Below are 21288 nucleotides of genomic sequence, written 5' to 3'. Positions count from 1 at the left end.
ACTCATAATCAAATATTTTGATAGTAAAAGACTGAAATTTATGATAAAAGTCATAGCGTGATAGGTATTCAGATATAGCATGATAGGTATTCAGATATGGAAGGAGTATTTATTTGATACGAGAATGAATGTTAACCGTAGATAATATTTGAGATCTGATGGATGACATTATATTCGTTTGATTAAATTTCCCAATTTCATCTTCCTATAATTTCAGTTTAATTTTTCTCCCAATTGGAGCTTTTCACTTTTACGCTGCAACTTCTCTCTCTTTCTCTCTCCTCCATTGAAGCATACTCTCAACTTCTCCATTGAAGCGCACTTCCAAGCTTTCTCTCTCCTCCATTGAACCCACCTTTTAAGGTAATAATACACCTTTTCTTTTTATCATCTTAATTTCAATCATCGAATATCAATTTCACAATCTAGGGTTTAATTTTCACACTATCGTTGATTTAATTGTTAGTTTTAGGTTAAAGTTGATCCTCGGATCCGAAGTCAACAAGAGAATCGCTTCAGAACTAACTGTATACCTGAAGTTAGGGTGTTTCCGGGTTATCGGACTCTTCAGATCCAATTTCAGCGAAAGCCGGGTTCTTTTAAGGTGGATTATTGAACTATTGATTGTGATTATTCAAGTTATGATTGCTTATTATGAGTGATTTTGTTGCTGCAATTTTGATATTTGCAATTGTTTTATGTGATTTTCTTGGAGCCTAATTTGATGATTGAGTGGTCTAATTTGGTTGCTAATGTGTTGCATAATCGAACCGAGTTTATTCTATCGAATTCGAGTTGAGTTAGGGTCTAATGAACCTATCTTAAAGTTTAGTTTGCGCAGGTTGAAGTATTTGGGTGTTATATAACATTGTCTTAAATGTGTACTATAGGTATGGTGTTGCCATTGTATGGTTGGAGACTGATTTTGTACTTGATCAGTGTTATTTGCCAGTCCGAGCGTGTAAATGAGATGATTTATGACTGTAGAGATTAATATTTGACAATGAAAGTTATGTAGACAGTAGACAAAATATATAAGTTTTTATGTGGTGTTATCATTACCCCTGCCCCTGTTGTTGTGGTAGTGATGGAAGAAACTTCTTTGCAGATTTTATTTCTTGCTAAAGCAATTATTGTGAGATTCTTCCTTTTGACTTCTTCTAGAAATTTAAACACCCAACACTAGTACCAAGAAATTTCTATTTGTTGATATACCTTACCTTGCTGAAATTTGATTGGAAGTAATGAATTATGAGGGGTGTTCAACTGTTCACATGTGCGAGTTTTGAGATGTAGGTTGGTGTAGGGGTGAGTTGTGAAAGAATGGCAGTGAGAAACCAACCATATATTGACCCAAAACCCCCAAGCAATTAGACTACTGTATACCAAACTTGACAGTTGAAATCCAAACCTGAAGTGTGCCCAGTGCTTCAAAATTTTTAATCCTCATTCTATGTGGCTTATCACGGACACAACCACTATCCTAAGAAAAAATGAAACCCAATTGAAAATCAATGTGTAATTTACTAAATTTGATGAAAACCTTAAACTCAATTGAACCCATTGAAAGTTCGAAACTAATTATTATAAACTGGAAGTGTTAAATTTAAATTCCGATCTATGTTATCAGTTGTACACTTATGCTCATTACTTTTTCCAACTCACTTTATCAACTTGGCTTGATCTTTATTGACACAATAATATTAGTAATAATTTAATCAAATCTCACCCGTGTGACAACATTGGCTTGACAATTTCTGTTAGTCAATAAAGCTTGAAAGTGCGATATTTGCCCTAATTATCAGAATCTGAATGCACTCAAATTGTTAAAAATAACCTAGAATAACACAAACATGACATGATCTGATGGCTATGGTTGATCACATGTGGTGGCTGATTGATTTCTGTGTAGCAAGTTCTAGGTCTATGTCAGTGATAGGATCGGAAGATTTCGCTACTCTCTTTTTTTATTCGCCCACTATCAAACTATAACATTTGTTGGGGGGGGGGGGTGCTCAGGGTTGTGGGGCTTCCTTATGTTTGCTAACTTTTTTTTGCCCATTTAGATGGGGATTGGAAGAAATTATCAAATCACTCTATGTAGGATAACTCTTCCCAATCCATAGTGATTCAATGCCCACTTATAACTTATTTAAATGAATGTGGCCTCTCTTTTTGGAGTTGGTAGTCTTTGAAAATGAGAAAGTTAAGGGCTATTAGAAGTAATGTTTGTTTAAAGATGAAGTACCTGAAAGATGGAAAATAAATATTTGAATGTTTTTGAGCTATTGAAGGTAGTAAGTGTTTGGGAAACTTGCTGTTGAAATAGCTAAATCACATATTGACAGAAAAGTAATTTATATCTATGTCTATATTTTTACCAGTACTTTCAATTATTCTTTCTAAAAATTGTGTATAATTGAAGTGTTTGTATAAATTGCTTATACTCTCTTTTCAAATCATTTCCGACAGTTCAAGTATATTTGACAAGTTATTGTTGGAAAGTAATTGAATCTTTTCTTAAATTAATGTCACAGGTTTATGAATGTATGTGAGAAATGGGATCCCGTGGGAGGCCATTATTTGATCTTAATGAAACCCCCGCGGAAGTTGATGAAGAGATTGATGTTTCACCTGGTGTCCAGCCTCAAAAAGTTCTCCCCTCTTTAAATTCCTGTACTTCAGATCTTCTTGTGTCATCAGTTGCCCCACCCAGCATTGTAAATAACAATGCCTTTTCTCATGCTTCTTCTGTTTCTGGTTTTCAACCTTTTGTTAGAATAAAAGAGTCCAGATTAGATAGAATTGATGATCAAAAAAGGGCCGGAGATATGGATTTTAACACAGCCTCATTGCCCGAAGTAGGTGAAAATAGTGATAGGAAAGAGGTGACAACGGTAAATTTAGGCAATAAAAATTCTCAAGCAATCGAAAAAGAAGAAGGAGAATGGTCTGATGGCGAATTTACTGAGCCCCTTTTAAGCCAAAGTGTGGAAGAAAAGTCATCTCCCAGCAGCAACAAAGACTTAAATGAGCAAGGAGTTGCTGGTGTAGCAGTAAATAAATCTTCTTCTGGGAAGTCCTTGAAGAGAAATTCCCGTGATTCTAGTCCTGCTGATTCCAAGAAAATTCATCATGATTATTCTTCAGCTAGATCGGATACTTTAGCAACTGATATTGCAGGTGGCACCAGCCAGAATTTGAATGGAAATGTTGAACTTAATTCTTCCATGGATATTCAGGGAGATTTAGAGCCGGTCCCTAAACAAAAGGAAGTAAAAGGAGTTGAAGCGATCCATGCTTTGAAATGTGCTAATAGTCTAGGTAAACACAAGCTTGATGAGCATAAAGAAGCAATGCTGGGCAAAAAGCGGAGCCGGAAAACAATGTTTCTAAATATAGAAGATGCTAAGCAAGCTGGTGCAGTGAAGTCTTCAACTCCTAAAAGGCAGACTGTTCCAATACCTATTGGCACTCGTCCGGTCAAGGGAACCCGAAGTTTACGGTTATCTGCAGAGCGTAATGGAGAAAAGCAGAATGAGCAAGCGACTAAGGATCAAAATCAGGTTGATTTGCCGTGCAATGAAGAACGTCGTTCCATGGAACCTATTGATCGTAAATCTGAATCCAACAGTGATTTGAATGCAGGGCTTCTAGCTAGGCCTAGAAGATTAAATAGTTCGAATGATCTCTCGGCTGAGGGAAATATTAAGCCCAGTTTGTGGAAACAACCTACTGATTCAAGGCAGTCTAAGGATCCACAGACCCAATCAAGGAAGATAGCTTCAAGTAGCCATGGCTCAAGCTCAGTTGATGTAAAACTGTTAAACAAAAAAAATCCTCCTAAGAGGCAACTTGTGACCAATAACCAATATCAAGATACTTCAGTGGAGCGTCTTTTGCGAGAAGTGACCAGTGAAAAGTTTTGGCATAATCCAGGTACATATTTTTAAGTATTTTGTTTGTATGCGCTTGTATTAATCAGGCTGAAATCTTTACCTTTTTATTTTTTTTAAACTCTATTTATCATCTTAAGACGCATTTTTTTGTTGTCTTAATTTGTGGTTGTACAATTTTATTTTGCTATTCAATTTTATGCTCTAAACATTAGAGGTGATGCAAATAAGAACTTGGTATTAAATGATTTAAAATTGGTTATGCATTCCATTATCCTTTGACAAATGGAGAAAATTATTACATTAGTTATTGCATCGTCATTTTTTATAATTTTTTGTAATTTTTTTTTTTTTTTAATTAATGTCAACTTTTAGATATTTTAGAATCCCAAACAATCAACTGATAGTTCTTTCTAGGCCATTACATACTAGGTGTAGTTGATTGAGCATGGAAAATGGAAGTGCATTCTGTATAAATAAAAGTACACCTGCGCACTTTTATGAAGTGACTCCTAGAGAAGTTTATAATGGATATCCTTGATTTGTTTTGTGGAACAAAGCCCTCTTTTTTTGTTCTATGTATAATTTATTGCTTCAATTCCTGACTCTGGTCCTTTTTTTTTGGCAGAGGAATCTGAGCTTCAATGTGTCCCTGGTCGGTTTGAATCAGTAGAAGATTATATTAGAGTTTTTGAGCCTTTGCTTTTTGAGGAGTGTCGAGCGCAGCTATACAGCACATGGGAGGAGTTAACTGAAACATCTTCCAGAGATGCGCATGTGATGGTCCGTGTGAAATCTATCGAAAGGCGGGAAAGAGGTAATATGGATTTTTTTTTTTTTTTTCCCTATATGTGATTTAGTAAGAACAGCAAGTTTATACTTCTTAATGTAAAAGCAAATGTTTAAGCTGCTGGGTTGATTCTCCAACCTTTGGTGATTAGTCAAGGAACTTGGTGCAATTTAACCAGAATAGCTACATCAGCAGTTATTGCCCAAACTTTGGCTCCTACATCATGTGTTGACATGAATCAACACACGGCCAGGTATAAAATATGGCTTAGACATTGGAAGCTGCACTTTGGCATGATTATTTAAGAGAGGAAAAAAAAAAAAAAAAAAACCAGGAAGAGGGAGAGTACTATGTGTAGAAATTCTACCTTGATCATTTCTGCATGGCCTTTTGGCTATGAGTTGTAGCAATGTTACTTGGACTCAGGTGTTTGTGATGTCTGTCTAAGTGTCTGTCTGATTGCTATTTGGTGAAACTTTACTTGATTCTGGCCCAAAATGATATGTCAAAGTGTCCTTACTCATGCTGGAGTGTTGAGGATCCAACGCAGGTACATGAAGTGAAGTGAAAAGTATGAGTAATAATGTAATATAGAGTGCTAGTGTCGTACTCTAGTTGATGGTACATGTAGTGAAGTGAAAAGTATGAGTAACATAGAGTGCTAGTGTCGTACTAGTTGATGGTACTGGATATTTTAAAGTTTGAGAAGAAAACTTGGATCTTTATTTTAAACAGAGTATCTTATGAAGCAGTTGTTATGATATCTCTATTATATTTTTGAAAGGATGATATCTCTATTATATGTAGTTTGTAAATGTGGCACTTTGTATATAAAATGTAGTTCTCCATAAGATTCTCTTTTTACCTTTGTTCCAAATTATGGATGGCATCCTTATATCCGTAATTTCCAAAACAAATGCGTCAAACACCCAAATCTGTATTTGATACCAAATTAGCAATACCTGATTATGATATGTTGGTCACTTTGTTGTTTTTCCTTCTCTCTAGTTCTTTCTGGAAAAATGCATCTTATCTCTGAAGTATAATAATATGCTCTGTAACTGTGACGAGAAAAAATTATTAATAACAAATAATAATGAGGTTACTATTAGATTTCTCTGTGCATACTTAGCTAGTAAGCTCCTTACCTGTTTTTATTTTTTATGGAGCTAGGATGGTACGATGTGGTGGTTCTACCTGCAAATGAGACCAAATGGTCTTTTAAGGAGGGTGATGTTGCAGTTCTTTCTTCTCCAAGGCCTGGTTCAGGTTTGTCCTTATCTTATTTGTGGTTTTTTGCTTCATCTGTACATACAATACATATTTATAATTTTTTATTTGGTGTTTGGAGCAGCCAGATCTAGGAGAAATGGTAATTCATCTGCTGAAGAACACGAAGAGCCTGAAGGGAGTGCGCGTACTGTGGGTACAGTCAGAAGACACATTCCTCTTGACATTCGTGATCCTCAGGGTGCAATACTTCATTTTTTTGTTGGGGATTCTTATGATCCAAATAGGTCAGTTAAAAGACGTCAAATTGTCTCAAGTTTATTTATGCTCTGCATATTATACCGTTGTATTCCATTGACTGCTATTCTTGCACAGTCTAAAATAATCTATACTTCCTGTACAGCACTGATAATGATCATGTAGTGAAAAAGCTTCAGCCTAGAAGCATCTGGTTCTTAAGTGTACTTGGCTCTCTTGCAACAACACAACGGGAGTATGTTGCATTGCACGCCTTTCGTCGCCTAAACGTTCAGGTGAAATTTATGTTATTGTTTGTTTGGATTTAGAAAGCTTGAAGGGAAAGGGAGGAAAGTGAGAGTGAGGGATCTATTTTCTATTTTTTGGAAATAGTAAGGGCAGAGAATAGGGAAAAGAGTTGGAGGGATCCATCCTTTCCCTTTTAGTAAACCAAATTTTTGATCTTTTCCTCTAATTTGGAAGGAATATAGAAGCATACTTCTTCCCTTGCTTTCTCATTTTCTCTTTCACTGTCCTACCCTTAATCCCTTGTCCTCCTCCCCTTCCCTTCCCTTCCCTTCCCTTCCCTTTCCTTCATAAAATCTTAACTGAACACATAGTTATGTTTTTGATGTGTTTAATGAAATATGCGTTGAATGAATTCTTCAATGTTATCATAAACCAAATTTCAACTCAAATATTACAGATGCAAAATGCAATACTGAAGCCAAGTGCTGAACAATTCCCCAAATACGAAGAACAAACTCCTGCTATTCCTGAATGCTTCACTCCAAATTTTGTTGATCATCTTCATAGGACTTTTAATGGTCCTCAGCTATCAGCAATTCAGTGGGCTGCAATGCACACAGCGGCTGGTACTAGTAATGGGTTGACAAAAAGACAAGAGCCATGGCCATTTACTTTAGTTCAAGGTCCTCCTGGAACTGGAAAAACGCATACAGTGTGGGGAATGCTGAATGTGATTCATCTGGTTCAATATCAACATTATTATACAGCTTTGCTGAAAAAATTGGCACCTGAAAGCTATAAGCAAAATAATGACAGAAATGCTGACAATAGTTCTTCGGGATCTATTGATGAAGTTTTGCGAAGCATGGATGAGAATCTTTTTCGCACTTTACCAAAACTTTGTCCAAAACCTAGAATGCTGGTATGTGCTCCATCTAATGCTGCTACAGATGAATTGCTTGCACGTGTTCTTGATCGTGGATTCATAGACGGAGAGATGAAGGTTTATAGACCAGATGTAGCACGTGTTGGTGTTGATACACAGTCACGAGCAGCACAAGCTGTCTCTGTTGAGCGTAGAACTGAGCAGCTTTTGATCAAAACTCGTGATGAAATCTTTGGATGGTTACAGCAGCTGAGAGGCCGTGAAGCTCATTTGTCTCGCCAGATGACTACTCTTCAGGTGCAACTGAATTCAGCTGCAGCTGCTGGCCGTTCCCAAGGTTCTGTTGGAGTAGATCCTGATGTTCTTATGGCTCGGGACCAGAATCGTGATGCTTTATTGCAAAATCTTGCTGCAGTAGTTGAAGAAAGGGATAAAGTCCTGGTTGAAATGTCTCGTCTTCTCATTTTAGAAGGGAAATTTCGTCCCGGCAGCGGTTTTAATTTGGAGGAAGCTCGTGCCAGTCTAGAAACGAGTTTTGCTAATGAGGCTGAGGTTGTGTTCACTACACTCTCAAGTAGTGGTCGCAAGTTATTTTCACGTCTTACTCATGGCTTTGATATGGTTGTGATTGATGAAGCAGCACAGGCCAGTGAAGTGGGTATCCTTCCTCCTCTCGCTCTTGGAGCAGCCCGTTGTGTTCTTGTAGGTGATCCTCAGCAGCTTCCTGCTACGGTCATTAGCAAGGCAGCTGGAACTTTACTGTATAGCAGAAGTCTTTTTGAGAGATTTCAGCAGGCTGGCTGTCCAACGATGCTATTATCTGTGCAGTATAGAATGCATCCTCAAATCAGGGACTTTCCTTCAAGGTACTTTTATCAGGGGCGGCTTACAGACAGTGAAAGTGTTGCTAGCCAGCCTGATGAGAAATACTACCAAGATCCTTTACTTAGGCCATACGTGTTTTTTGATATTACTCATGGCCGTGAGTCGCACAGAGGTGGATCGGTTTCGTATCAGAATGTACACGAAGCTCAATTCTGTCTTCGTATGTATGAGCATCTTCATAAAACAGCAAAATCATTGGGATTGGGTAAAGTCACCGTGGGTATAATAACACCTTATAAGCTGCAGTTAAAATGTCTGCAACGTGAGTTTGAGGATGTCCTCAATTCTGAGGAAGGAAGAGATCTGTACATAAATACTGTGGATGCTTTCCAGGGGCAGGAACGTGATGTCATTATTATGTCTTGTGTTCGTGCCTCTAATCACGGAGTTGGTTTTGTTGCTGATATACGTCGAATGAATGTTGCACTTACTCGAGCACGGAGAGCTCTTTGGGTATTGTAATAACTTTCTTTTTTAGTTTTGATTTATACTGAGACATGTATAATGGGGAGATGATTGTTTATTCATGTTAGTATGTGCTGATGTTGTAATTCATTTTTGACAGGTCATGGGGAATGCTAATGCTCTGATGCAATCTGACGATTGGGGAGCCTTGATTACAGATGCAAAAGCTCGGAATTGTTACATGGATATGGATTCACTTCCTAAAGAATTTTTGATAACCAAAGGACCTCCTTACAACTCTTTCTCTAGTAAATTTTCCTCTGGTGCTAGGAGCTCACGCCCAGGCGGTCCACGACCTAGGTTATATGATATGCACACAGAGTCCAAGGCCGGGGCAGTTTTAGATGAAGAAAAACCAAAGCATTTCTCTAATCGCAAGGACTAAGAACTTTTAATCACTGGTGACATTGATCAGGATTTCCTCAAGGACATTTTTTAACCAGGAGGTCCCGGTATATTGGCATTCAGAAGAAGCAGCCATGCTGTGGATTTAGTGGAAGCACTTGACTGGTAGTCAAGCCATTGAAAGGGTCTTGCTGTCAGAAATAGTTGCTACTGATTTGACTACATTTTGTTCATGTACGAAATTCTGTGGAAAGAATCAAATCAGCTGTGATAGATACTGATTCGTCTCTTGGCATTGTGACTTTTTAGCGGCTCTTTGCCAACATTGATGGCTCAGTGCGTTACATGGCCACGAAGTTTTGCTGCATGGCAAGCACTTGCTTCAGCACAAGTCGTGCATGCTTTGGTTGAACCTCTCCAATTACTTCAACATGATCTAATGTCAATGAGGGGTGTCAGAGGAGACCTGATTGTCTTGCTTTCTGGAGTAACTATTGGAGCTTTGATTTTGTTGGCTAGCTGCTGATGTTATTCCTCAATGGAATTTAGTGGCTTGATGACTTTGTACTCGTGCCGAGGCTGGTGGCTTCAAAGATCTGTGCTGCTGGCCTGCTGCTATACAGAGCTTGCTGCAATTGCAATTTGAGGATGCTATGCATATATTTGGAACGTGCATGGGCATTATGATCATTTGCTTAATTCTCAGTTATAGCTGGAAACTACCTTTTTTCAAATTTTTTGCATTTATTATAAGAAATTTATAGAAAAAGTACATGATTTGTACAAGAAAATTCTACTAGTCAACAGGCAAAAAGTATGCCTGTGGAACAATTTTGTACATACACAATTCAGCAATAGATGAAGAATTCTTTCTTTTGCAGGTCTGGTGATTTAGCTTTCAATTAATCTTTGCTTTGAAGTACTGTTAATTTTCTTTTTATTACTCCGTTTCCTTTTGTTCTTCCCATTTAAAATCTGGTACTATTCATGTTTAAAAATAAATCTAGGGAGTTTGTGATGATATACGCAGGACATGTTAGTTTACTCCCCTCTCTCCCGACACATATAATCAAGCTTTTTTTTTTTTTTTTAAACACCTGAATACCTGATATAATGTGACAATTGAAAATACAACTAAATTTAGAAGCTATTGATAGTAAAAGCCAAGTGTTAAGAAATAATGTGCTATGTATAGCCTGCATTGTAGAATTGCGGTTTTGGTCCATAAATACAGGGAGAAAATTTTATACAAGCATAAATAGTACATGTATGAACTCTTTCCATTGCACAGGAAATAATAGGTGTATCTCTCGGTAGATTTTAGGATAAATAAACCTTTGTGCTATTCAAATAGTAAGATACTCCAATGTCTTCTCCATTTTTTCAGTTTTAGAGTCATTCCAACGTATGACCAATTTTATCATAGATGACTTTTGATGAAAATCAACTAGGAGCTCAATGCTAGATCTTTCGAAAAGTTTGAAGGTTGATATATTGGGGATTTGAGGTTGTTTCTTCTCATATTCCCAACCTTTGTTTTTAATCGAAGTAGCCGAAGTTTCCTTATAAAGTGGAATCCCCTTATCAATCATTTTTTCTTATAATTCGTAATCTAGTAAATAAAAAGTCGAAAATTGGTTACTATTTGACATAACCCAAAAGAAAAGAATAAAATCTATAGTAAAACATGAATGCTCAAACCAAAAGAAAAGAACATTAACATCTACAAAAGTTTATGTTACCTTAAAATTGAATTACACAGTAAAAAAAATGTGATGCACAAATAAAAGCATCAATTCACCAAGAACACACAAAAGCTAGCTAATTGTTTTTATTAAGAACACACAAAAGCTAGCTAATTGTTTTTTTTTTTTTTTTTTTTTTTTTGGGAAATAACTTTAAAAATCTTAACTTAGTTCAAACCATGTGTGCTAATCAGAGTGATTAAATTAGTGAAAAGTTAAAAAAAAATAAAGGAAACAAGTTGACATAGGCAGGCAGGATGCAACAGCAAATTGTCTGCTTTGATTAAGATGTTATGATAATTAATCACTATCATTAAAATCAATTGTGATAAGTACAGTACTATAATTAATATTATTATTATAATTTTATATAATATATGCTTTTTACTATTGGTGTTTCATGAAATCCTGCATGCTTTTATAAACAGATGTTACGGCTTTTAAGGAAGAGTAATTATGATTACTACTCACTGTTGTACTATTGCAGCCTCTAATGTAGCCGACCTAAACCTAAACCTTGCCTTTTCATATTGTATTAAAGACTCTTTTTCCTCCCTCTTTATTACCCTATTTCTAGTCTATTAGAGGGTACCATTATTTTATTTATCGACGAATTAGAAATGGTTACTACTTCCGTTTAAATTTAGTTATTGAAAAGCGCTTGAATCGACATTTCATTATCAGTAATTATTGTTTGATCCTCTTTTCATATCAATTTATAATTTCAAATAACTTTCGAAGATTTAAAAACGTATTCTATAGCCTTACGAAGTAATCTTTTTTTGTAAAACCAAGTCATCATTTTAAGAAAATAAGTTCAAATAAAAAGCACAATCTAATGATGAGAAAATCTAATGGGATTACCACATATCAATGTTTTGATATGATTAAATTACCACATTTTTTATAGAAGAACACATGCAATAACTTTCTCAGGTATAGAGTTAAAGATTCTAATACAAGAATAAGAAGAGAAATGTAGAGTAACAAGGTTAAATGGTTAGCATATTAGTCTGCTAAAAGACATTAAATATACTACCTCCGGTCCAATTTACTCGCAACAAAAGGAATATTTTATGTCTCACAAATAATACTCCTTTGTTGCGAGTAAATTAGACCGGAGGTAGTATATTTTTTTTTTTTTTTTGAAAGGGCGTTTAGTTTGGTACTTAGGTATAAAATCCAACTATATCATAATGCATAATTGAATACATCAAAACTACATTATCCGTAGGTTAATGACAATAAAGATTATTAATTGCAACTTAAGCAATTTACAAAAAACTTAATCAATCCTCTTATTCACAAAAATTATTTTATCTTTTTTTTAAAAAAAAATTAGCACATTTTGTGTGAAAGAACACATGCATTGCCCTTGTTTTCTTTTCTTTTTATTTTCATGCAAAGAGATTCTAGATTTCTAGCACCTTGATGGTGAAAGTAAATGTAACCCTTAAGTACAGACAAAGCTTTACCACTTTTTTCTTCACAAAAAAGATCAAAAATAAAGCACCAATTTTAAAGAGGGGTTAATAATTAAAAAAACAAACATACCACCAAAAACCAAAATTAATATTCTCTCCCAAAGTCAGCTTTTTTCATTTTTCATCAGAGATTGTCTTTCTTTTTTCTCTCTTTAATTCTCATCTACCCTTTTTTTCCTTCTTTTTTCTACCTTGAAATTGTTCTATGATCTCCCAGTTAGATAATAAATTACAAAATAGGCTTCCTCTAAAAATTTTACCAAAAAAAAAAAAAAAACTGCCAAAAGTTAAGAATCTACTACTAATACTACTGTAAAGTGGCACTGCCTTAAGCCATCCTTCTGTGTTCCACCAGCTTTTTTTAATCATATCATAGCTGGCTTTGCTGCTTCTGCTGTTCATCTGAATAGCCCCAGTATGATGTAATATACCAGTGTTATTGGTAGAGCTATCAGCATCCCAAAGATCACACTGCATTTTGATTTAAAACATGTTAGTGGTTTACGAGATAGATATAAGTCCGGCTAATTGCCTAACAGTTAAAACACGTTAAGGGTATCTTATGAGTTAGGGAGTATGAATATGACAACTATGTTGTGTTAGACCAAAAATTTAACACGATCACACACGATTTGAGGATAGAAGGGAGAGAATTAGTACGCTGTGCTGAGGATATCGGGATGGACATTGTACTCCTTTGCAAAGACAAATGGTACGATTCCTTGAGGTAGAGCAGCCTGAGGACCACCAAATCAAACAATAAGCGTAGTGAGCTATATTACATGTATTCAACAATTCACCAAATCAATGGTTGCGAGTAGTATTAATGTAATTCCAATTACCTGCACTATGGCAATGTGTAAGAGGGTTCCTCTTAGCCCGACTGCAATGGACGCAGCTGCCATGACAGCCGGTCCAGTGATAAACCTTACTGCTGCTGCAAACGTAGCCACTGAATTTCCACAAGCTATTATCTTCGGTTGCAATGCCATGAACAATCCTACAATTCAACATATACAGTGAGATTTCAGCTTCAAATCCAATCACTTTCTAGGGTGAATATATCTCATGCAAACTCCTATTTTACCCATGAACTTCATTTAAGATCAAAGCATGTAATCCGTATTTTTTTCATAATATAGCCTTGGAAGGGTTCGTTCATCTCACCTAAATTGAATTTGAATAGACTTTATTTATCTAAACTGATCAACCTTAACTTAAAAGACAGTGACAGACCCGTATTAGAATTTGCTTTTACTTGTCGAAATGACCTTTCTAGAACCCATGTACCAATTACAAGTATAGAGTAACAAAGAGGTTGAGTGATCAAATCTTGTCTAAAAGCTAAAGAGCGGAGAGGACCAAGCAGTGCTTACCGAGACTAAACATGGCCATTCCTAGCCCAGCATCCGAGAGAATTTTGATTGAACTCGCAACAATCGCAGGCATTTCAACATTCCACCTGCAAATGATACAAATAATCAGCCACATACATTCAAAATTTCAACATTAAGCTAGTTACTATAGATCATATAATCCGAATTTACAGAAAAACACACCTGAAACAGACCAAAGACCAACAAAGACCAATAAGACTTGAATAAGTGTTAGGGTTCCTGATAAGTTTCCTCCAAACCATGATCAATATAAGCCTTGTCATCACACTAGCCGGAGGCATACTAGTTGCCTTAGCTTCACCCTGGGCTGCGGCTTTGGGCCGCAGCTCGGTCGTTGAACTCGAACCCAGCTTCGACAGTGTGGGACCGTCGACTTCAGGTCCATTCCCACCATTTTTATTACCAAAGCTAAACTCATCCCTTCCATAATCATCATAATCTACATTACAGTAGAAATTAACCCAATATTAATTTAATGTAAAACCCATTAAAATTAATGAAGCATTCATTAATACCAGATTACCAACCAACAATATATTGCAAAAAAAACACCAAATAAGGCCAAAATTTTGAACAATCATAGAATCATGTTTCCTAATACCTCAACATTTTGAACAAGAAAGAGCCAAAATTACTACAATATCCCCAACATAACCCACCAAAACTCCCGTAGATTATGGAGAGATTTAAAACACATTACGACAATCCAAAAACACAAATGAATAAACTCCCAAAAAAATTGAATCATTTAAAATAAGGAAAACAACATACGTAGTAAATAACAACATCAACAACTATACTATACTTCCCTGACTATAAAAATTAAAAAATTTAGAACACCAATACCACATGAAACCAAAAACACCCAATTTAAAAATTTAAAACAATCAATCAATCAAATTACATAAAACAAGCAACATTGAAATACTAACAAACAATCCAATTAATACTCACTTTTATATAAAGTAAATTAATCAATCTACCATATCACAAAATAAAGAGATGCATTAATAAAAAGTTTGAAATTAGACCTTTAGTATTAGGAAGCGCTCCATGATCATGATTAATAACATTATTGTTATTAATATTATTATTATTCATATACCCACCATTGCCACCTCTAAAAACATGTAATCCGCCTTCAGAAACAGGGGAAGCACTTGAACTCCAAACAAACATATGAAGATCTTTTCCACCACCACTAGCATTGTCCACTGCAGTAGCACCACCACCACCACCACCACTCTTTTTCTTTGCACCCGACACCGCATTCGGCCCGGCTGCAGGAGAAAATATCCCAGCCGTAGGCGGTGCCGGGTACCCCGAACCACCTCCACCACCACCACCACCACCTCTAGCCCCAAATGCAGGGACCCCAGAACCAATTTCCTCATCAAAAGCTAAATTTCCATAATTAGAAGTCCGAGGACTAACAGTACTTAAACCCTTACCATTCACAAATGAGTAAAAATCAGTGTGATTGAAACTAGACCCTCTTGGAGTCTGATTCCTTGAAGACTGTAATGAGTAAATTTCAGCATTTGTCAAGTTTGATGGTCTTGGTGTCATGGAATTAAGTCCATGAGAATGTCTTGAAAACACCTCAGACCTCGAACTAGTCGACTTCCTAACTTTAACATGTATCTTCCCATCCTCTCCAATGGCCGCCTCGGTTTCAAGAGGCTCCTTCCCATCAAGTGATAAGATGTCGGAATCAACTTTGAATGAAATAATTGAACCGGCAGAATCAGGAAATTGTTCTGAAATTAGAAGCTTAGCGCCTCTGTATTCGAACAAGAACAACATTAATGTGTACCAAATAATGCACTGTAATACCACAATTTGCACCATTAGTGTTCCTGAATCATCCCCATACATACCCTTTAACAGGGGAATCCCCATTACAAGAGTGTTTGGTAAAGTTGAGAGAGAAAACAGGGTAATTGACCATTCTAATGAGCCTCTTGAGCTGAGCTTAGACCAGAGGAAGAGGATGAATAAAACGATGAGTTTTTGAAGAGTGTCTGCTGCAATGAATCTGTAATTCATGGCGTAAGGATTGTTTGTTGAGATGAAATGAAATGAAAGAAGTGGGACAGCAAAAAGAGCAACAAATCTGTTGATTCCTGAACATTGATCTGGTGAAAATATTTTCCACCATTTTACTGAGCCATAAGCTAAGATCATTGCAACATACAGTGGTACTACTGCTGTTAAAACATGGTATAAATCTATCCATTTAATCATTTTTTCCAAATCCTCTGTTTTTTTTTTCTGGGTTTTTTTAGTGGGTTTTTGAGGTGAAAAAGATGAGATTTTTGGGTGTTTTTGAGAAAATGGGGATTAACCCATTTGAGGTGGGGGGGTTAGGATGAAGAAAATGTGCCGGGAATTCGTCGGAAAGTTGATTTCCCGGCGAAAGATTGGAGCTTTAAAAGAGGGAGAAAACACAGGGCTCAAAAAAGAGGAGAGAGAAAAGAGAAAAGAGAAAAGAGAAAAATGGTGTTGGTGAGAGATGGTGGAAGCAAAGGAAAGTGAAGGTGTGAGTATATTTATGGAGGGATTGGTTGTATGGCAGACAGAGAAATTAAAGTTGGGTCTTTGTGTCTTTTGCCAATGCCATGCGTTTTTTATTTACCAAAAAAAATAAAAAATAATGAAATTTTTAATTTTTGGGATTGGAAAAAATGAAAAATAACAAAATATCTAATGGTATTGAAGATTGTAATTTTGTTTGGATTTGGAATTTTGTATGTTAAAAACTCTATTCAAATGAATTCCAAAAATAGTGATTTGCATGGTGTGATGGAGTATGGAATTTTTGTCTAGGGGGGAATCTTGTACGAAATGGAAAGGAAGGGTTTTTTTTAAAAGAAAAGGATTAAATTTTGGATTAAATTGATCAAAATTTGTTAAAGAGTGAAAGTGGGTTGACAAAGTTTTAGAGAGCAGCATAATTTAGGCCATGTTTTTTTAAGCGAAATTGAACTAAGTAGATGATAAATTGAGTTTAACAAAATTGAACTAAAAAAATTATAATGTCTAAAGTGAAAAGTAATCTCAAAAGAACAGGATCTTAATTTGACGAGACTCATTGAAATTTGGATTCAATATAGGTACTTCTTGGCTTCTTGCTGTAGGAAATCTAGACTTTAAACTACAATTCAATTTTAAATACTACTATGAGTGATATACGGAGTATTAATGTTCCTTATTTTAATATTGTGTAGTACTTGTATTATTATTTGTATCATGCATGTAAAATAAGGGCCTGTTCTCTTATCTTGAAATTCAGTTCAGTTCAGTTCAGCTCCTAATTTCCTTCTCTTATAAAATATTCATTTCAGTTCAGTTCAGTTCAGTTCAGCTGAGTTCAGTTCAGTTCAGTTCAGCTGAGTTCAGCTGAGTTCAGTCAATGAGAACATACCCTAAATCTAATACAACTATACAAGTATAAGTTACTCACTCCATATAACATTCTAAAGAGACAATTACTCAAGATTTCCAATTCAATTGACTAGATTAGTAGCTTGAATTTGTTTCATCTTCTCCATTATTAGCTTTGCAATTATGGTAATCATATGCGTTTTCATTATTGAAAATCTCTAAACAAAAATAGTTTTTATTAGACCTAAAAAATAAAGAATTTCAAACCTGGACTAAATTTTTATAAGGTTTGGACTCAATATTTTCATAGATCTAGATTCTAGAAGTAGACTTGGCAAAGTAATCTTATTCGTTTAATTTTATACCTCCTCCGTTTTTTTATAATTGCAACAGTTTGACTTTTACACTATTTATGTGTTTCACTTTGACTAGATTTGACGAATTATACATAAATAAAAATATAGTCATGTGGGATCTTGTAAGATTCGTCTCGATTTGATAATTTTAATATCTAAAATTTAAATTTTTTACATATTGTTAATCAAATATATTAACGATTAAAATATGCATCGACAAACGTGAAAAGAGAAGTTTTGCGACTAAAAAAAAGAAGAAGAAGAAAAAAGAGGAAGTAGTATATTACTACTCAGTTTGTTCCAATTTACAGTAGCTATTATAGCTAAGGTTTTCAAATTTTAAGTGTAGTTGTGCAACTAGCTAGACTACATATTGAATTATATGATTGTTAAAAAAATGACTGACTTAGTAAATTAAGATACATCTATATGTGGATTTGTAGGTGGTTGAGAGCAACATGAATGAATTTGTCAACCCCAACATTTCCTAAAAGTTAGATTAGCAACACGAAGTATCAAACTTTAAATTACCTTCTCAAGGCCTCTTTAAAACTTGTACGTATAATTGAAACAACAAAGTCACTCCAAAATAAATACGTAGTACGTAAAAGTAAAAATTCACATATGAATGTTATTACATGATTTACATCTAAATATCTTAAAATTACGTTGTTCATATCATGCATGCAGTCCTCTCATGCAATAATTATTAGTTCTTACATCAATTTTATTTTATAAATAAGCAAAATGCATTATTGAATCGAAATCTCACACAAGACAATTATTTGACTCAGATTAGGAGATACTACCTTCGTTACAGGTTATGTGCAACAATTAGACGTTTTTCCTCTCTACTTTATGTCAAATCGTTGCACATAACCTGTAACGGAGGTAATAAAACCCTTTTATTGTGACTCACCCTCAAAATATCACCCGTGAAGATTGATCCTGCAGTCCCCGTATTTCAAAATGAGTACAGTACTCGTTATCGGGGTCTATAAGTATCGGGGCGATGGGGATTTTAGGGGAAAAGAAGGGGGGAGAAAGGTGAAACTTTCTGCGATTGGGAAAAGACGAAAGGAAGCCTTCTTTAAGCACAATGCATGGAAAATAGAGAGAAGGGAAAAAAAAAAAGGTGTGTTATTTGGAAAAAAATTAAAAGGGTTGGGTTTGTAAAAAAGTGACAATGAAATCCCGGTGAACTTCAAAAGAGATTCTCTACTTTCTGCAAATGTATACCACCTTTTTTTACACTTTTTAGGAGACATTTTTTAAACATAATCTGATTTGTTTTTCTGCTTCTTTCTTTTCTCTTGTCACTTAATTCCTTTGACTCAGAATTCACTGTCTTTAATTAATCTGATTTTTTTTTAAATTTTTTTTTTTACTAACACTAAACATTTTTTTTTTTTTTTGTAGATTGTTCCTATTTTCTCCCAATTTAAATGCTTGAAAACTAGTCGTATAATTTGAATTATATAATTGGTGCAAAGCACATAGTGAATTAAATTTAATTTTATACAAGTATACGAGTAATAAAGTTACACTTTTTATAGATGACTAATTGACCAATAAAAAGAATAGTTCTCTTAAGAAAAGGAGAGATCAAAACATTTATAGTAGGAATAATAGCTCACTGTGATTGCTTAAACAAAGTTTATTTTCTTTCTTCTTTTGTTTTATTCTGTGTGTTTATGTAAAAAGTTTAGGCATGACTCCATGAGAATATGAGATGGATGCTCCCAAACTTGTTTTAAACTTGCTCCTTGCTTATTATATATACACATATACTTACATAATTCAATTCTAGGTAATTGTCACTTCATCGCCGTAAGGACTAGTACGTGTTAGTCGATAGTGATAGCCCTGTTAGATGATAAAATTTCTTGGCCTTTTTTTTCATATTGATTTTTGTCTTTTTTTTCAACTTTAATAGAGAAAACTAGTGCGTGTTGGTCGATAGTCATGTTAGATAAATGTTTTTTCTTGGGTTTTTCATTGGTTTTTTTTTTATTGCTTTAATGGAGAAAACAAAAGGAATATATAAAGAGTGTTTTAAAGGCTTACTTGACCTATTCACCCAATGATTCTTTTATCAACATTAAGAAATCCTGATAACCTTTCAATATTCCTCAAGCAATATGTTATTAGTCGTGATAAACAAATATAATACTTCGTATGTTACAAGCTAATTCAAAGGCTAAGTTCGATGAAACCCCATCATAAAAGCATAAGATTTTGGGCAATAAAGTGCTCAAGCGACCATGTTGATGTTTGGATGATCATTGCGTGCCAGTAACACTTTTTATTCGGATTGCTTAGGCAAGCATAAAATCACGCTCAGACTATTTACCTGAGTAAGTGTCAATTATACCTTATGTATCCATATACTACACGTTTATAGTGATTTACACACCAGGACATCCTTCGACGAGGATTAAAGGAACATGACAATACATCCTAATTAAACAATAAGGGCCTGTTCACATTTACTTAAATTCAGTTCAGTTCAGCTCCTAATTTCCTTCATTCTCTCATAAAATATTTATTTCAGCTCAGTTCAGTTCAGTTCAGTTCAGCTCCAATCAGTTCAGTTCAGCTCAATTTAGTAAATATGAACAGGCCCTAAGTTAAAGATAAATATAAATTATTTTGATCAACCACATTTAAATTACCTTCAATTTCATATGTTACTTTAATTTTAATGATAAAAATAAACTTTGCAAAAAGATACTTGAAAATGTTCTTATATATACAAGTAGTTTTATAAAGCTCTTCAACTAGCTTGTCTAATTTCACTCTCAAATACTCAAAAGGAGTATATACTTATCATTTCATGATTCCAAATAGATTCTTTAATTTGTCTTCAATTGCTTTGAAAATTTTCTACATTGTAAATATTCTTTGAAAGAATTGTGAAAAAAAGGGGAAAATAGTAGGGCAAAAGCTGGCTAAAGCACTGGAGTGCTTGCGCACCACTATCTCCAATCTCCATCATCACAACATATGACCACCATTTGATGTGGGGCCCATCAGCTTCCACATCTTCCATGCCTAATGTACACCATCGTCCCCATGCAATCGACTTTAAAACTATGTTTACTTCATCTTATGCTTATTCAGGGTCTGTTTTCATTGACTGAACTGAACTGAATATTTTATAAGAGAAGAAATTAAGAGCTGAACTGAACTGAACTGAGCTGAACTGAACTGAATTTTAACGTAAGAGAACAGGCCCTCAATCTGAATTTTTTGTTAATATTTTTAAAAATCTGTTCTAATTGTCTGATTTGACATTATATTAATGGTAAATTATAAGGAAAAAAAATATATTGAATGGAGTCTTGTTAGATTTGTAGTAATGTTTATTTTATTAATATTTAATTTTCATAATTTTTTTTTTTTTTTTTTTGAAGGAAAGCCTCAAAGGCTATTAATTCTCATTCATAGAAATATCAGAATCCACAAGAGGGACTATAGTGGTAGGGAAACTAGACAACCAAACATACCTACCAACTTCCCATGGCTTGCAGTGAGCAAGTTCGTGGGCTACTTTATTACTATTTCTATGAACAAAACCCCAAGTAACAGCAGCAAAACTACTAGCAACATGATAGATATCATCAAAAATAATATGAAGGGAACTACTCCCTCTTTCTCTTGATGAGAGTGAGTTAATCAGGCCCTGGCAATCGCTTTCCACCATCACACAACGAAACCCATACTCTGCAGCAACCTTAAGCCCCAACAACACTGCCTTTGCTTCGGCAACATCAGGGAGCCATTTATCCTCAAGCCTCCATGCAGCAGCAAGCTTCACAATCCCATTACAGTCACGCACAACAGCCCCAACAGAGGCCCCTCTACCTTCCGCAGAACCCGCATCAACATTGAGCTTCACAAAATCACCACTTGGAGGTTTCCAAATCTGGCGAG

General features: G+C 35.1%; 2 protein-coding genes across 3 annotated transcripts; one reads left to right on the top strand and one right to left on the bottom strand.

The window, feature by feature from the left end:
- Positions 1-236: 236 nt before the first annotated feature.
- On the top strand, positions 237-9861 carry LOC145608188 (putative helicase MAGATAMA 3). Of its 2 annotated transcripts, none has more exons than XM_081663800.1 (9): positions 237-363; positions 473-604; positions 2538-3939; positions 4525-4713; positions 5860-5955; positions 6041-6203; positions 6320-6449; positions 6860-8626; positions 8739-9861. In XM_081663800.1, the coding sequence occupies exons 3-9, from the start codon at positions 2559-2561 to the stop codon at positions 9021-9023; spliced, it is 4011 nt and encodes a 1336-aa protein (XP_081519926.1). In that variant the 5' UTR covers positions 237-363; positions 473-604; positions 2538-2558; the 3' UTR covers positions 9024-9861. The 2 variants fall into 2 exon arrangements, with proteins under 2 accessions (XP_081519926.1, XP_081519925.1); XM_081663799.1 differs by having other exon boundaries at positions 240-363; positions 467-604.
- A 2247-nt stretch (positions 9862-12108) lies between these two features.
- LOC145609719 (putative auxin efflux carrier component 1b) lies at positions 12109-16095 on the bottom strand. The gene is made up of 6 exons (XM_081665185.1): positions 14641-16095; positions 13772-14048; positions 13589-13674; positions 13055-13212; positions 12873-12949; positions 12109-12683 (listed from the first exon to the last, which is right to left on the bottom strand). The coding sequence occupies exons 1-6, from the start codon at positions 15854-15856 to the stop codon at positions 12611-12613; spliced, it is 1887 nt and encodes a 628-aa protein (XP_081521311.1). The 5' UTR covers positions 15857-16095; the 3' UTR covers positions 12109-12610.
- Between the last annotated feature and the right edge of the window lie 5193 nt (positions 16096-21288).

Source organism: Chenopodium album, chromosome 23, assembly GCF_948465745.1.
Source record: "Chenopodium album chromosome 23, dcCheAlbu1.1, whole genome shotgun sequence".
Classification (NCBI taxonomy): domain Eukaryota; kingdom Viridiplantae; phylum Streptophyta; class Magnoliopsida; order Caryophyllales; family Amaranthaceae; genus Chenopodium; species Chenopodium album.
The sequence above is the reverse complement of the archived record's forward strand: the minus strand, read 5'-3'. Positions and strand labels throughout refer to the sequence as shown.

What these genes read in the sequence shown, in the direction of transcription:
- LOC145608188 (XM_081663800.1), top strand. Translation starts at nt 2,559, where the DNA reads ATGGGATCCCGTGGGAGGCCATTATTTGATCTTAATGAAACCCCCGCG. An exon ending in TTCTCCAAGGCCTGGTTCAG is followed by an intron (nt 5,956 to 6,040) that starts GTTTGTCCTTAT and finishes TGTTTGGAGCAG; the next exon opens with CCAGATCTAGGAGAAATGGT. An exon ending in GATTCTTATGATCCAAATAG is followed by an intron (nt 6,204 to 6,319) that starts GTCAGTTAAAAG and finishes CTTCCTGTACAG; the next exon opens with CACTGATAATGATCATGTAG.
- LOC145609719 (XM_081665185.1), bottom strand. Translation starts at nt 15,856, where the DNA reads ATGATTAAATGGATAGATTTATACCATGTTTTAACAGCAGTAGTACCA. An exon ending in TGGTCTTTGGTCTGTTTCAG is followed by an intron (nt 13,675 to 13,771) that starts GTGTGTTTTTCT and finishes TATCATTTGCAG; the next exon opens with GTGGAATGTTGAAATGCCTG. An exon ending in CCCGATATCCTCAGCACAGC is followed by an intron (nt 12,684 to 12,872) that starts GTACTAATTCTC and finishes ATCAAAATGCAG; the next exon opens with TGTGATCTTTGGGATGCTGA.